General features: G+C 43.4%; 1 protein-coding gene across 23 annotated transcripts in view; it reads right to left on the reverse strand.

Annotated features, from left to right (window-relative positions):
• The window catches only part of UNC13B (unc-13 homolog B), a 235,883-nt gene extending 219,664 nt beyond the window's left edge, over positions 1-16,219 (reverse strand). For 21 of the 23 annotated variants that reach the window (XM_077965804.1, XM_077965801.1, XM_077965797.1 and 18 more), the window contains exon 1: positions 15,929-16,219. Coding sequence is in view for 12 of the 23 variants with exons in the window: in XM_015117503.3 (XP_014972989.2) it covers positions 15,929-15,950 (22 nt within the window). In the remaining 11 variants the exon portion in view is untranslated. Of the gene's footprint in view, positions 1-15,924 lie in introns of all 23 variants that reach the window. The other 2 variants (XM_077965789.1, XM_077965795.1) reach the window with 1 other exon arrangement.

The raw sequence follows: 16,219 nt of genomic DNA on the forward strand, positions 1-16,219 counted from the left end.
AAAAGAATTCAAACAAATCTAAGTACAAACCCAGTGCTTTCAGTTTATAAACTTCTATACTTCTGCCCCTTCCTTGGTCTTATTCCCGCTAACTTTCCACCTTATATTGCCTACAAGGCCCTATAGTTTTGTTTTTTTGTTTTTTTTGTTTTGTTTTTGAGACGGAGTTTCACTCTTTCACCCAGGCTGGAGTGAGTGAGATGGCGCAATCTTGGCTCACTGAAACCTCCGCCCCCTGGGTTCAAGAGATTCTCCTGTCTCAGCAGGATCCCGAGTAGCTGGGATTATAGGCACCCACCACCATGTCCGGCTATTTTTATTTTTTTATTTTTACTAGAGACGGAGTTTCGCCATGTTGGCCAGGCTGCACTGTGGCTCACAGCTGTAATTCTAGCACTTTGGGAGGCCGAGGCGGGTGGATCACCTGAGATCAGGAGCCCCAGCTTCATCTTAATCCACGTTTTCCCTTTCTCTTGGAATATCAGTTATACTTGCCTTGTCTCAGATCCTTCTCCCACTGCAAGGCCTTTGCACAAACTATTTCCTCTGCCTAGAATATTCTTCTCCTTTTCTCGATAGTGTTCTCTTCTTCTAGATCTCAGTTCAATCTTCACTTCATTTGGAGGACCTCTCTGATCTGTGTAGGTAACTTTCCTTAACACATGTTCTCATAACAACATGTACTCTCATTTATAGCACAAATCAGTTGTACTTTTTCCTACTCACAATTTTATATTAATTTGTATGATTCTTCCTTGTTTAATGTCTAACTCCTCCGTAGTCCTACTAGTCTATATAAACTTCCAAGAGGGAAAGGGGTTTTTTCCTCACTATTCCTCCCAAGTGACTAGCACAATTGTGGGGGGTTTTTTTGTTTTTGTTTGTTGGTTTGTTTGTTTGAGACAGAGTCTTGCTCTGTCTCCCAGGCTGTGGGAAATCGCAGTGATGCGATTTCAGCTCACTGCAACCTCTGCCTCCTGGGTTCAAGCAATTCTCATGCCTCAGAGTCCTGAGTAGCTGGGATTATAGGTGCCCGCCACCACGCCCAGCTAATTTTTATATTTTTAGTAGAGACAGGGTTTTGCCACGTTAGCCACGCTCTTCTCAAACTCCTAACTTCAAGTGATCTGCCCCTGCCCGCCTCAGCCTCCCAAAGTGCTGGGATTACAGATGTGAGCCACCACACCCGGCCCAATAGTTGTTGAAAGAATAAATGAATGAAACCTTTGCACTTTCCTGAAGCTCTCTAAATCATCCCCACCACCTCACTACCAGCTGATAATTTGTAAAGCATCCTACTTTACAAAGAAGTCAGTTATCTCTTCCTTCCCCATCTCATCTTGACTTTCCCCTTCTTACACATTCCTTCCCTTCAAGCTACAAATACTCAAATTTCTTCTTAAGACTACTCTTTTTTTTTTTTTTTTTTTTTTGAGACGGAGTCTTACTTTGTCTGTCACCCAGGTTGGAGTGCAATGGTGTGATCTTGGCTCACTGCAACCTCTGCTTTCTGGGTTCAAGCGATTCTCCTGCCTTGGCCTCCCAAATAGCTGGGATTATAGGCATGCACCACAATGCCTGGCTAATTTTTTTTTTTTTTTTTTTTTTGTATTTTTAGTAGAGACGGGATTTCACCATGTTGGCCAGGCTGGCCTGTAACTCTTGACCTCAAGTGATCCACCCGCCTTGGCCTCCCAAAGTGCTGGGAGATTACAGGTGTTAGCCACCACGCCTGGCCTATAAGACTACTCTTAACCCTTCTCTTCGCTACAGAACTTCTGAATGTGTAGCTTACACTTGCTCATTCCCCTTCTTTACTGCCCAAATACTCATCAACTACTATAATACACTGCCTGCCCTCACATTACCCGAATGAAACTGTTCTTGTTTTCAAATCCAATGATCTCTTCATTTTTCCTAATTCTCATCGAGTCTCCTTCACCTCTATCATCTGATCATTCCTTCTTGAAACTCCCTCTACTCTAGGCTACAGACCCTAACACAACATTCTCCATTTTTCTGCAGTTCTGACCACATCTGTCAACTCCTCTTCTGCCCATTCCTATACACTGGAGTTCCTCGGCTGGACCATCAGCCCCTTTTTCTCCTTTCTGACCCTCCATAAGCATTTTAATTCAAGCTAATGTCTTTATTACCAAATACCTGCAACTTCCAAATATTTATCTCTAACAGATTTCTCTACCAACCTACAAACCTACATTTGGGGTATCATTTTCTTTTTTTTTATTTTTGTCTTTTGTTTTTTATCCTTTTTGTGGAGAACGGGGTCTTGCTATATTACCCAGGCAGGTCTCGAACTCCTGGGCTCAAGCTATCCTCCCGCCTCTGCCTCCCTGAGAGCTGGGATTACAGGCATGAGCCACCGCGCCCGGCAAGGGGTACCATTTTCAAGGATCATCTGCAATGAGACTGATACATTCAATTCAATATATCTCACATGCAACTTATCTCACAGATCCCATAAACTCAACTGAACCCAACTTTCCTCCCTCTTTGTATTTTCTTCCTCAATTGAGAAGTCTAGGCTGGACACAGGCGCTCATGCCTGTAATCCCAGCACTTTGAGAGGCTGAAGCAGACAGATTGCTTGAGTCCCAGGAGTTCGAGACGAGCCTCAGCCACATGGCAAAACCTTGTCTCTACAAAAATGGTGGGGCACGGTGGCTCATGCCTATAATCCCAGCACTTTGGGAGGCTGAGGCGTGTGGATCACCTGAGGTCAGGAGTTCAAAACCAGCCTGGCCAACATGGCGAAACCCCATCTCTACTAAAAATACAAGAAATTAGCCAAGCATGGTGGGACACACCTGTAGTCCCAGTTATTTGGGAGGCTGAGGCAAAAGAATCGCTTGAACCCGGGAGGCAGAAGTTGCAGTGAGCCAAGATCGCACCACTGCACTACAGCCTGGGCACTACAGCCTGGGGGACAGAGGGAGACCCTGCCCAAAAAAAAAAAAAACAATTAGCTGAATGTAGTGGCACATACCTGTAGTCCCAGGTACTCAGGAAGCTAAGGTAGGAGAATCACCTGAGCCCTGGAAGTTGAGGCTGCAGTGAGCTGTGATCAAATCACTACACTCCAGTTTGGGAAACAGAGTGAGAATGTCTCAAAAAAAGGTGAGATCCTGTCTCAAAAAAAAGAGAGAGAGATCTAGGAAGACTTTCAGCTCCCTGTCTTAGATGAATAGATATCATAAAGCTGGATGAAGAATATTAATACTGTTTTATATTAAAATAAGCACTCATTCTATGTCTTCTATGTCTGGGACAGTGCTAATCACTTTCACAACAATTATGTCAGCAATACTTTGCTATAGGTATTTTCACCATCACTGGTACTATTACCCTAACAAATATATGAATTTTAAAGATGTGGAAATTAAGGGTCAATGAGATGAAGTAACATATGGAAAGGCAGACAACTCATAGTATTGGAGCTGATATATTCACCAAGCCCTGTCTGTCTAAAACCAAAGCTTTTAACATCTAGCTTATATCACAGTGGTTAAAGCACAGCAAGAGTAAAAGCTGTAAAAGAATACGATCAGATAGATTCTGGCCAGGCGCAGTGGCTCATGCCTGTAATCCTAACACTTTGGGAGGCTGAGGCGGGCGGATCACCTGAGCTCAAGAGTTTGAGACCAGCCTGGGCAACATGGCGAAACCCCATCTCTACCAAAAATAAAAAAATTAGCTGGGCATGATGGTGAGTGCCTGTAATCCCAACTACTTGGGAGGCTGAGGCACGAGAATCGCTTGAACCAGGGAGGTGGAGGTTGCAGTGAGCCGAGATCGCGCCACCACACTCCAGCCTGAGCTATAAAGTGAGACTCTGTCTCAAGAAAAAAGATAGATTCTGAAGATTAAGATTACAAAAGGAGAGCACCATTCCAAAGAATGACATGCTCTCTGGTATAATTGTGGGAATGGAGGGCTGAAGTGAAGTAGACATACAGGTTTATATCTATCATTTACTCTCCTTTCCTTGGCAAGGAGATTTCCTCTATCCTTTTGCAGACAAAGTCTCTAAAATTTGCTTCATAACTAATTTGGCTCATGTAAGTAATCTAGCCTTTTGAATCATCTTTGCCCTAACTCTAATTATATAAAAGCAATTATCTTCCCACTGTCCAACTGCCAGCCCCTTCTTGGTTGCTAGGCAGATCTCCCTCCCTGCCCTCTAACCTCTTCTCAACATCATTTACAATGAAACGCTATAGAAATCAATAAAGCAAACAGTTGCAAGAGAAAATTAACAGCCCAACACAGTCCACAGGCCTGTCTTCTACAGCTCTAAAGAAGTACTTACTATGACAAAAGAGAGAACCGAGCAGCAACAGGAAAGCAACACTCTTCTTTCTGGAAACCTATATTCCTAATGACTAAGAATTGCTTCTCCCTATTTATAGGATAAAAGTAGTTCACACAAATACACCTTAGCACAAACTTCCTCTTGTCACATTGTTACCACATATTTTATCACTGCAGGATTCATCAGCACAAAAAAAAAAGACTTCATGATTCTTTTTCCTTAGATTCTATTGGCCTTTCTCACACACCCAGTGGATAATTATTTCTGGACATCACACTTGAGAAAGTACATTTCATTTTTACTAAAGATAACGAAAGAATTATTTTAATATACTTTATAAAGCTGAACACATTTTAACCATATGCTTACATTTTTATTCCATTTCCCAATAATCAAAGAAAAGACTGCAACAAAACAGGAAATGCAAAGCTGCTTATCTAACCTTCCTCATCCAGAGCACTTACACCTTAGTATACAAAAGGAAACAGGAGAAGGAGGATTAAGAAAGGTTGATTAAAGATTACAAAAATACAGTTGGATAAATGGAATAAGATCTAGTATTCGATAGTTCAGTAGGATGATTATAGTTAATGAAAATCTATCATACATTTCCAAATAGCCAGAGAGAATTTCAGTGTTCCCAGTATGAAAGATGCTTGAGGTGACAGATATCCTAATTGCCCTGAATTGATCATTACACATTATATGAATTTATCTAAATATGACATATATCTCCAAAATACGTACATCTATGACATATCAATTAAAAGAAAAAAAAACAAAGGGGCCAGGCATGGTAGCTCACACCTGTAATCCCAGCACTTTGGGAAGCAGAGGCAGGAAGAGGCCTTGAGCCCAGGAGTTTGAGAACTGCCTGGACAGCGTAGTGAGATCCCATCTCTACAAAAAAAAAATTAAATAAAATTTTAAATGAAGGAAATAGGGCTTATTTTTGAAGAGCCCTAGAAAAATAAATTTCACAGTTTTTCTGTGGCAGTTCAAATTTCATCAAGAAATTTTAATTTCTATGTAATCTAAATCACTCCTGCTATAATTCAAGTGCCTACAATTTCTCCCCTACATAATCTAATCTACACTGTCATGAGATTAAGAAATACATTAAATAAATAATGGTGTATTCATCTAGCAAGATACTACATAGCAACGAAAATCAATGAACTACCTGCCACACACATCAAGTGGCAGAATCTGACAAACATGTTAATCAAAATAAACTAGCCTGGGGTGGGGAACAGTGGCTCATGTGTGTCACCTCAGAACTTTGGGAGTCCTGGAGAGAAGGAATGCTTGAAGCCAAGAGTTTGATACCAGCGTGGGCAATATAGGGAGACCCATCCCTACAAAAAACTTTCCAAAAATTAGCCAGGTGTGGGGGCACATGCTTGTAGTCCCAACTACTTGGGAGACTGAAACAGGAGGATCTCTTGAGTTGAGGAGTTTGAGGATACAGTGAGCTATGATCACATCACTGCACTCCAGTCCGGTCAACAGAGTGAGACTTCTTTCTTTAAAAAACTATACTTGAGACCAGGCATGGTGGCTCACACCTGTAATCCCAGCACTTTGGGAGGCTGAGGTGGGTGGATCACCTGAGGTCAGGAGTTTGAGACCAGCCTGGCCAACATGGCGAAACCCTGTCTCTACTGAAAATACAAAAATTAGCTGGGCATGGTGGTGGGTGCCTGTAATCCCAGCTACTCGGGAGGCTGAAGCAGGCGAATCTCTTGAACCTGGGAGATGGAGGGTACAGTAGGCCAAGATTGAGCCACTGCACTCCAGCCTGGGTAAAAGAATGAGACTCCATCTCAAAAAAAAAGGAGCCAGGCACGGTGGTTCATGCCTGTAAACCCAGCACTTTGGGAGGCTGAGGCGGGCAGACCACTTGACCTTACAGGTTCAAGATTAACCTGGGTAAAGTGACAAAACCCTGTCTCTACAAAAACTACAAAAATTAGCCAGGTGTGGTGGCACAAGCATACAGTCCCAGCTACTCAGGAGACTGAGGTGGAAGAATCAGCTGAGCGCAGCAAGATTGAGGCTGCAGTGAGCCCTGATTAGCACCATGGCACTCCAGCCTGAGCAACAGAATGAGACCCTCTCTCAAAAAAAAAGAAGGTATATATAGAATACTCCCCAAACTTGGCCGGGCGCGGTGGCTCAAGCCTGTAATCCCAGCACTTTGGGAGGCCGAGACGGGTGGATCACAAAGTCAGGAGATCGAGACCATCCTGGCTAACCCGGTGAAACCCCGTCTCTACTAAAAAATACAAAAAACTAGCCGGGCGAGGTGGCGGGCGCCTGTAGTCCCAGCTACTCGGGAGGCTGAGGCAGGAGAATGGCGTGAACCCGGGAGGCGGAGCTTGCAGTGAGCTGAGATCTGGCTACTGCACTCCAGCCTGGGTGACAGAGCGAGACCCCGTCTCAAAAAAAAAAAAAAAAAAAAAGAATACTCCCCAAACTCAAAAACTCTTACTTTAAATGCTAAAGATGGTGGCTCATGATTATAATCCCAGCATTTTAGGAGGCTGAGGCAGAAGGATTGCTTGAGCCCAAGAGTTCAAGACCAGCCTGGGCAACATAGCAAGAACCCATCTCTAAAAAAAAAAAATTTTTTTTTTAATTAGCCAAGCATGGTAGTTCATGCCTATAGTCCCAGGTACTCAGAAGGCTGAAATGAGCATACCACTTGATCCCAGGAGGTCGAGGCTGCAGAGAGCCATGTTTGCACCATTGTACTCCAGCCTGGGCAACAAAGCAAGATCCAGTCTCAAAAAACTAGTAATAGGGCCGGGCGCAGTGGCTCAAGCCTGTAATCCCAGCACTTTGGGAGGCCGAGACGGGCGGATCAAGAGGTCAGGAGATCGAGACCATCCTGGCTAACACGGTGAAACCCCGTCTCTACTAAAATACAAAAAAAATTAGCCGGGCAAGGTGGCGGGCGCCTGTACTCCCAGCTACTCGGGAGGCTGAGGCAGGAGAATGGCGTGAACTCGGGAGGCAGGGCTTGCAGTGAGCTGAGATCCGGCCACTGCACTCCAGCCTGGGCAACAGAGCCGGACTCCGTCTCAAAAAAAAAAAAAAAAAAAACTAATAATAAGGCTGGGCATGGTGGCTCACACCTGTAATCCCAACACTTTGGGAGGCCGAGGTGGGCAGATCACTTGAGGTCAGGAGTTAGAGACCAGCCTGGCCAACATGGTGAAACCCCGTCTCTACTAAAAATACAAAAATTAGCCAGGAGTGGAGGTGGATGCCTGTAGTCCCAGCTACTCAGGAGACTGAGGCAGGAGAATCGCTTGAACCTGGGAGGCAGAGGTTGCAAGTGAGCTGAGATTGCACCACTGCACTCCAGCCTGGGCAACAGAACGAGACTCTATCTCAAAAACAAAACAAAACAAAAAAACAGTAATAATAATAATAACAATGTGAAAATAAATGTTAGAACAAGACAGTGCAGTTATTTCCCTACTCAAGGAAGAACTTAATTTATCCTGCTTATTCCCAATCAGACCTAATAATCCTAATGGATTATTTCAGTTTATATAAGAACACTGTATAACAGACATTTTAAAACCTATCTAGATTCCATGGCCTCTTATCTACAATACAGATTTGTGTCATAAACATGCACAGAGAAAGTATTCAACAAATATTTACTAATGATACACAGCCCAAACTTTAAACAAACTCATTAAAGTCTGAAATACACAGCACAGGTAAATAGGATACAAATTAAGCTTATTGGCCTAAAGAGCCCAAATATTAGAAACCGCACTTTTAGAAACTAAATTACAGAATACACTACTTATAAGGAACAGAACAGTTTATAACAATAGCATAGCAGAGGAAATTGCTCCTTTCCCCCATCACTGCCTGGCTCACACAAAGCATAGTCAACTTCCTGAGGCCCTAAGTGAAAGGAACACAGCCACAACTCTGCTCTAAGGGCAGGGACTACTAGAACCATGATCGATGGAAGCCCAGCAAAAAGGAGTTAGCTGAGGCAGATGACAATAACATTCAGCGGCAGGTGGCGGGTGGGGAAGGAGATGAGAAGTATCTGACCAACCTATCCTTATGTCTGCAAACTCTAATATCATTACCATTCCTACTTTCCACAATGGCTGTAAACCGAAATATATTTTTGGACTCTCCCTAGAGTAGAATCAATGCACAATCAACGTGTCTAGTTAGATGGATGATTAATGATAAGCCATGAACTTTTTTTTTGAGATGGCTCTGTCACCCAGGATAGAGTGCAGTGGCATGAACATGGCTCACTACACCCTTACCTCTTGGACTCAAGTCATCCTCCTGCCTCGCCTCCCAAGTAGCTGAGACTACTGGCATGCATCAACACGTACAGCTAATTTTTGAATATTTTTTTGGTAGGAATGGGGTCTTGTTATGTTGCCCAGGCTGGTCTCAAACTCCTGGACGGAAGTGATTCTCTTGACTCGGCCTCCCAAAGTACTGGAATTACAGGTATGAGCCACCTCACCTGTGCAGTAACGAGTTTTTTAAAGGGCAAATCACAATATAAATCAACTTGGTCCTGTTACCATCACCAGTGACATTGTTTTGTTCTGTTTTAAAAATGCAGTCGGGCACAGTGGCTCACACCTGTTAATCCCAACACTTTGGGAGGCTGAGACAGGCAGATTGCTTGAGCCCAGGAGTTCAAGACCACCCTGGGAAATATAGCAAAACCCTGTCTCTACAAGAAAGCCTGTAGTTCTAGCTACTCAGGGGTCTAAGGTGAGAGCATCACCTGAGCCCAGGGAGGTCAAGGCTGCACCGCCACTGCACTCCAGCCTGGGCAACAGAGCGAGACCGTGTATCAAAAAAAAAAAAAAAAAAAGCAAGTAATACATGTTCATATGGAAAATAAAATACAAATAAGAAAGAAAAGTACATGGAAATCACAGGTCAAACTTACTTACAAGAGCAGAGTCTTTGGTCGTTTCAATAGGCATAGAAAAATATTACCTGTTGATGAAGGATCTGCTCTTAATAGAGTATGTTGATCTGAGACACGGAGGCATCTGGTTCAACTGAGTATAATTATATGCCAAAGAAAACAGCAACGAGCAAATCACACACAAAGTCCAGGTGGAAAGCTAACTGGAGATCTCCAAACATATATCAAAAACTATCTATGCAGTGCGAGGAGAGTAAGGACTGAAAACTACCTATTTGGGTATTATGCTGATCACTGGGTGACAAAATTATCTGCATATCAAACCCCTGCAATATGGCACAATGCAATTTACCCATGTAACAAACCTGCATATGCACCCTTTGAACTTAAAATAAAAAAGTTGGAAAGAGAAAAATTAATAATAAAAAAAAAGGTCAGGTGCAGTGGCTCACACCTGTAATCCTAGCATTTTGGGAGGCCGAGGTGAGCAGATCACTTGAGTGCAGAAGTTCAAGACCAGCCTAGGCAAAATAGGGAAATTCCATCCTACAAAAAGCAGAAAAATTAGTCAGGCATGGTGGCATGCACTTGTAGTCCCAGCTACTCAGGAGGCTGAGATGGGAGGATAGATTGAGCCCAGGAGTTTGAGGATGCAGTGAGCCATGATTGTACTACTGTACTCCAGCCTAGGTGACAGTGCAAGACCCTGTCTCAAAAACAAAAACAAATGTTTAAAACCCATCTACAGGCTGGGCGTGGTGGCTCACACCTGTAATCCCAGCACTTTGGGAGGCTGAGGAGGGCAGATCACAAGGTCAGGAGTTCAACACCAGCCTGGCCAACCTGGTGAAACCCCTTCTCTACTAAAAATACAAAAAAAAAAGAAAAAAAATTAGCCAGGCATGGTGGCAGGTGCCTGTAATCCCAGCTACTCAGAAGGCTGAGGCAGGAGAATTGCTTGAACCCAGAATGTGGAGGTTGCAGCGAGTGGAGATGGCGCCACTGCATGCCACCCTGAGCAAAAGTGTGAGACTCCATTTCAAAAAAAAAAAAAAAAAAATCTACAAAGATGTTCATTGTAGCACTGTTTGTAATGGTGAAAAGAAAAACATCCTGAATATCATCAATATAAAACTGTTTAAATTATGTATGCTTATATAACAGAATACTCTGCAGCCACTCAAAAGAATGGTATAGACCAGGGTGTCCAACCTTTTGGCTTCCCTGGGCCACATGGGAAGAAGAATAATTATCTTGGGCCATGCATAAAATACACTAACACTGGCCAGGCACGGTGGCTCACGCCTGTAATCTCAGCACTTTGCAAGGCCGAAGCAGGTGGATCATAAGGTCAGGAGACTGAGACCATCCTGGCTAACATGGTGAATCCCCATCTCTACTAAAAATACAAACAATTAGCTGGGCGTGGTGATGGGCGCCTGTAATCCCAGCCACTCAGGAGGCTGAGGCAGGAGAATCGCTTGAACCCAGGAGGCAGGAGGCAGAGGTTGCGGTGAGCTGAGATCACGCCACTGCACTCCAGCCTGGGCAACAGAGCGAGACTGTCTCAAAAAATAAAAATTCAAAAAAAAAAAATAATACACTAACACTAATGATAGCTGACAAATCTCATAATGTTTTAAGAAAGTTTACAAATTTGTGTGGGGCCACATTCAAAGCCGTCTTGGGCCACATGCAGCCCATGTGCCACAGGTTGGACAAGCTGGGTATAGACTCACGTGATCTGACAGGAAAATACACCATTGAGGTTAAAAAAAAAAAAAAGCTGAAGAATGCTGTACACATTCAACTGCAGAACCTATATACTCATCTGTAATGAAAATTTCCAGAAGGATAGGTAAGAGACAGTAAACGGTAGTTAGCTCTGGGAAGTAAGAATGCAGAATGGGGACAGGAGAACTTTTCCTTCTACTTCACACTCTAAACTGTTTCAACTTCTTATCTGCATATTTATCACCTTATAATAAAAACAAAATGAAAACAATGAATTAAAAAGTTAACAATAGTTGGGTGTGGTGTTATGTTCCTTGTAGTCCCAGTTACTTGTGATGCGGACAAGAGTCACTTGAGCCCAAGAGTTCAAATCCAGCCTAGGCAACATAGTGAGATCCCATCTTTAAAAAAAAAAAAATTAAATTATAAAGAGTTAGCAATGGTATTGGCAGGTGGTGGGCCCATGAAAATTTTTCTTTTTTTGTACTTTTCTGCATTTTCTTTATTTTCTATAATTAGCAACGTATTACCATATACATTTTTTTTTTTGATACAGAGTCCTGCTTTGTCACCCAAAGCATGCAGTGGTGTGATCTCGCCTCACTGTAACCTCTGCCTCCTGGGTTCAAGCAATTCTCACGCCTCAGCCTCCCAAGTAGCTAGGATTACAGGCATACCTGGCTAATTTTTGTATTTTTAGTAGAGACAGGGTTTCACCATGTTAGCCAGGCTGTTCTCAAACTCCTGGCCTCAAGTGATCCTCCCATCTCAGCCTTCCAAAGTGCTAGGATTACAGGTAAGAGCCACCACGCCTGGCCTGCATGTATTACTTTTGGGGGGGAAAACCCCATAAATTATCTAACTAAGCACTGTTATAAACACTGGGAATTACAAAGAAATACTATGGAAAGATCTGATTCTAAAAATGCTTTATAATTTGCTCGGAGAAACTTGGTCATGAATACCAAGACAATAAAAGTCAAACAAAACCCTTCATTTAGTTTATTGGAGTTGTTCATGTGGCACTGGTTCCTATGAAAGCCCAAAAAAAGTATCAGTGTTATAAGTAAAGCTGTGCCAAAACATGTTAAAGACTTATATTTCTTTATACTTAAGGAAATATTTAAAGAAAGACTAAGTGAATTATATAAAAGAGTGGTTTCTTAAAAATTCAAGTCTAGGCCAGTTGCAGTGGCCCACGCCTGTAATCCCAGCACTTTGGGAGGCCAAAGTGGGCAGATCACGAGGTCAGGCGTTTGAGGCCAGCCTGGCCAACATGGTGAAACCCCGTCTCTACTAAAAATACAAAAAATTAGCCGGGCATGGTGGCAGGCGCCTGTAATCCCAGCTACCCCAGAAGCTGAGGCAGGAGAATTGCTTGAACTGGGAGGCAGAGGTTGCAGTGAGCTGAGATCATGCCACTGCACTCCAGCCTGGGCAACAGAGCGAGACTCTGTCTCAAAAAATTAAAAAAAAAAAAAAAAAGTTCAAGTCAAATCTCCCACTCAATGGTCAATATCCCCTTTAGAACATTCTTACCACTCATTCAATTTCTGTTTAGTGTCAAAAAATCTAACTAGCCCATTCCATTTGTTATGAACAACCCAACTGTTCTTATGTTAAGCTAAAATCCAATTTCCTGTCATTTTCAACCACTGATCCACACTTGTCCCAGTTCTGTCCTCTGGAATGACAAAAAAAAGATGATATAACTTCTACAAGACAGTTTTTTAAAGTCTTCATGTACTATTATGATCCTCTTCCTCTTAAATCTTCTAGAACTAAATTTCCCATATTCTTCAAATGGTTCAGTTCCTATGTGTTTCATTATTCTAATCATTCCCCTCTTAAGATAATCTAGCTTCTCAATATGCCTCTTAGAAGGAAATACCACAGCTGAACACAAAATTCCAGATCTGATCTGACCAATGCTGTTACTTCCTTTGTCTGGGTCACCATAAGCACCACAATACAAGACCAGTTGCAGGCAGCATATGATTCATTTCCAAATTAGTGGCACTGTTCAGACCACAAGTGCTCTGAGGGTTTAAAGGAAAAAGAGATCACTATGGACTGGGGACCTCAAGAAATTTTCAACAACAAAAAAGTAAACTGTTAGCTGGGAAAGGAAGAATACATTTTAGATAAGCAGAAAATACAGAACGAGTATTTCAGGGGGCACAAGTGCAGAACAGAGCAGAGAGGAATAAACAGAGTTAGTGCTAGAGCAAAGTCTGCATACAGATAGGCAAGAATAGAAGGCCATTTTTTTTAAGGAGGGCTGGCGTCAGAGTATTGAGAGCCTTAAAACCTGCAGGCAATAAGGCATGATTAAAAGGTAAGACAAAAGAACTGACTTCTTGAATGAAATGCTTAGGAATGATTAAATCAATACCAGTTTGCCAATTTCTATATCAAGTTAACTACTTTTTGAACTCTGACTGCATAGGAAGTTTCTAATTGATTCTACTCCAAGATAAATTGAAATTGAGTTGTAATAAATATCACTACATAGGCTGCTTTCAGAATATAACATTCCTACTGCCAAAATATAATGCAAGGAATGTCATTTTAGAAAGATGTATTTTGTGCTGGGTGCGGTGGCTTATGCCTCTAATCCCAGCACTTTGGGAGGCCGAGACAGGTGGATCACTTGAGGTCAGGAGTTCAAGACCAGCCTAGCCAACATAGTGAAACCCTGTCTCTACAAAAAATACAAAAATTAGCTGGGCCTGGTGGTTCATGCCTGTAATCCCAGCTGCTCAGGAGGCTGAGCCATGAGAATCGCTTGAACCCAGGAGGCGGAGGTTGCAGTGAGCCGAGATCGCGCCCCCGCACTCCAGCCTGGGTGACAGAGTGAGACTCTGTCTCAAAAAAAGAAAAAGAAATGAAAAGAAAGATGTATTTCAATTCATTTCTGTAAGTTTTCCCAGAATGAATACCTTGCCATTCATTATGAATATCTGCATATAAGGTACCTGTTTGTTTCAGTAATTAAAATCTTCTGGATCTCTATTCAAAAAGACAATGACCTGCTCATCTCTGTTTATCCAGATTCAAAATAGAAGAAACTCCACTAATGTAACATTAAAAAGGAAAGAAGTTAGCTAAACAGCAGAATTTCTACACAATGAAACCTGTCTGCTATTAAAACAAATGAAAACACCAGTAGTAATTTAAATTCAGTCAAATAGGAATTTCTGATTTACAAGTGCTCCCGCCTAAAGGGTCTTTCATAAGGACCAGCTCTGTAATACAGCACGGCAGTAGAGAATTAAACTGTCAAAGAGACACAGCAAAGCCCAACCTCTCCCAAATCCTGCTACTCAGCAGCAGAGATCTAAAGGAATAAATACATTCCCAGCTGCTGAGAGAAATGTCTTACTAAAAGCAAAGCAAAATTCTCATTAATGAAAAATCAACCATGAAAAACTGTATGTCTCATAATCCCCGGAAATGGCCAAATCCATTTTGGGTTAATGCAGATTTAACAGAACAGTGGAAGAGAACAGAGCAAAGCAGTTCCATTTGCCAGCAGCTGGGGGAAACACCGTTACTGGAGAAATCACAAACAACAACAATGCTTCTAATCTGTAGAGCCAAAAGAAATATGAACTCTATCCAGTAAAAGGTACCAGGAAAAGGCTCTAGTGAAGGCTCTAGTTGATAAATGCTCTCATTTACAATCAAGACACATCAGATATGATAGGCTGTAACTTGAATTTCCCGAGATCAAATTAAATGGCTAATCCAAACCCTGTGTTTTTCTGATCAGATAATCTCTCTGAAGTCACAGTACTTGCATTCATTCAAAACCAGCATTAAGCTTCTACTACGTCAGACACTAGGAATACAAAAACTAATAAGAAACAGTCTCAGGCCGGGCGCGGTGGCTCAAGCCTGTAATCCCAGCACTTTGGGAGGCCGAGACGGGCGGATCACGAGGTCAGGAGATCGAGACCATCCTGGCTAACACGGTGAAACCCCGTCTCTACAAAAAACTAGCCGGGCGAGGTAGCGGGCGCCTGTAGTCCCAGCTACTCGGGAGGCTGAGGCAGGAGAATGGTCTAAACCCGGGAGGCGGAGCTTGCAGTGAGCTGAGATCCGGCCACTGCACCCCAGCCTGGGCGACAGAGCAAGACTCTGTCTCAAAAAAAAAAAAAAAAAAAAAAAAAAGAAACAGTTTCTACCCACATGGAGCTTAGTTTGCATACCATGCCTCATCTTAAACCCCAAAGCTCTTGCTTTAAGATATCTTCTTAGATGGGTCAAGTGTCCTCAGGGGAAAAGCAATAATGGCCCTTCACCTTGAGTTACTGTGAGGCAAGCTAAAATAAAAATAAAAATAAATCATACCTCTTATCCTCAAAAGCAGTCACCACATCCTCCCAAGTGGAACAGAATAATCATCTTAGCCTATACTACAGGTTAGTGTTCAGGGAAGTGGCAAGGCACAAGACAAGCAATAGAAGGGATGTGACAGCTGTACCACTAACGCATTCAAAGTGTGATAAAAAGAACCTGCTACTAAGCATACTGTAGTGTTACGGTGCAAGGAGGAGGAGGAAAAGAATGAGAGGCGGCCCACCATTCACAGGCACCAACCATCCGCGGTCTCCTAACTCGTCCACTCTCACTAGAGAACCTCAGTCACTGTTTAATAGGATCTGAGCCTGCCGGCCAACAACGTTGTCACATGGCTACCAGAATGGGGAAATAATCTTCCCTTGCAGGAACGTGGGGGAAAACAAGAAAGAGTGGAAAGAACTCAAGCGTTTATAAGTGATTGTCAACATAATCGTCCCCCAAAGCACGGACGGGATGTAAAGTTTGGGAGAGACAGTCACCGGACGCCCACTGGAAGGGTGCGGGGACCTCTACGCCGACACCCCGCCTCCCGCCCCAGTCCGCGCACTCACCGCGCACGCAGAGCAGTGACATGGCCGAGGCGCCGGCAAGCCTCTACCGCGCCCCAGCCGCGCCGCGGCGCCGGGCCGCTCCCTCTTTCCGCTCAGCAGGTGCCGCGACTGCTCCCGTTACCGGCCCTCCGGGTCTGGCGGCTCCTCATGGTCCCGATCGCAGGTAGCGTCCCGCCGCTGCCTCGGACCCGCCCCAAATCTCACCGTCTGAGCGACCTCCGGGTAGCGGTGAGTACCGACTGGCAGGCTGGGGACTGGGCGCGGCACCGCGACGCCATCGCTGGGAGGTAG

The sequence above is a fragment of the Macaca mulatta genome, chromosome 15, assembly GCF_049350105.2.
Source record: "Macaca mulatta isolate MMU2019108-1 chromosome 15, T2T-MMU8v2.0, whole genome shotgun sequence".
Taxonomy (NCBI): domain Eukaryota; kingdom Metazoa; phylum Chordata; class Mammalia; order Primates; family Cercopithecidae; genus Macaca; species Macaca mulatta.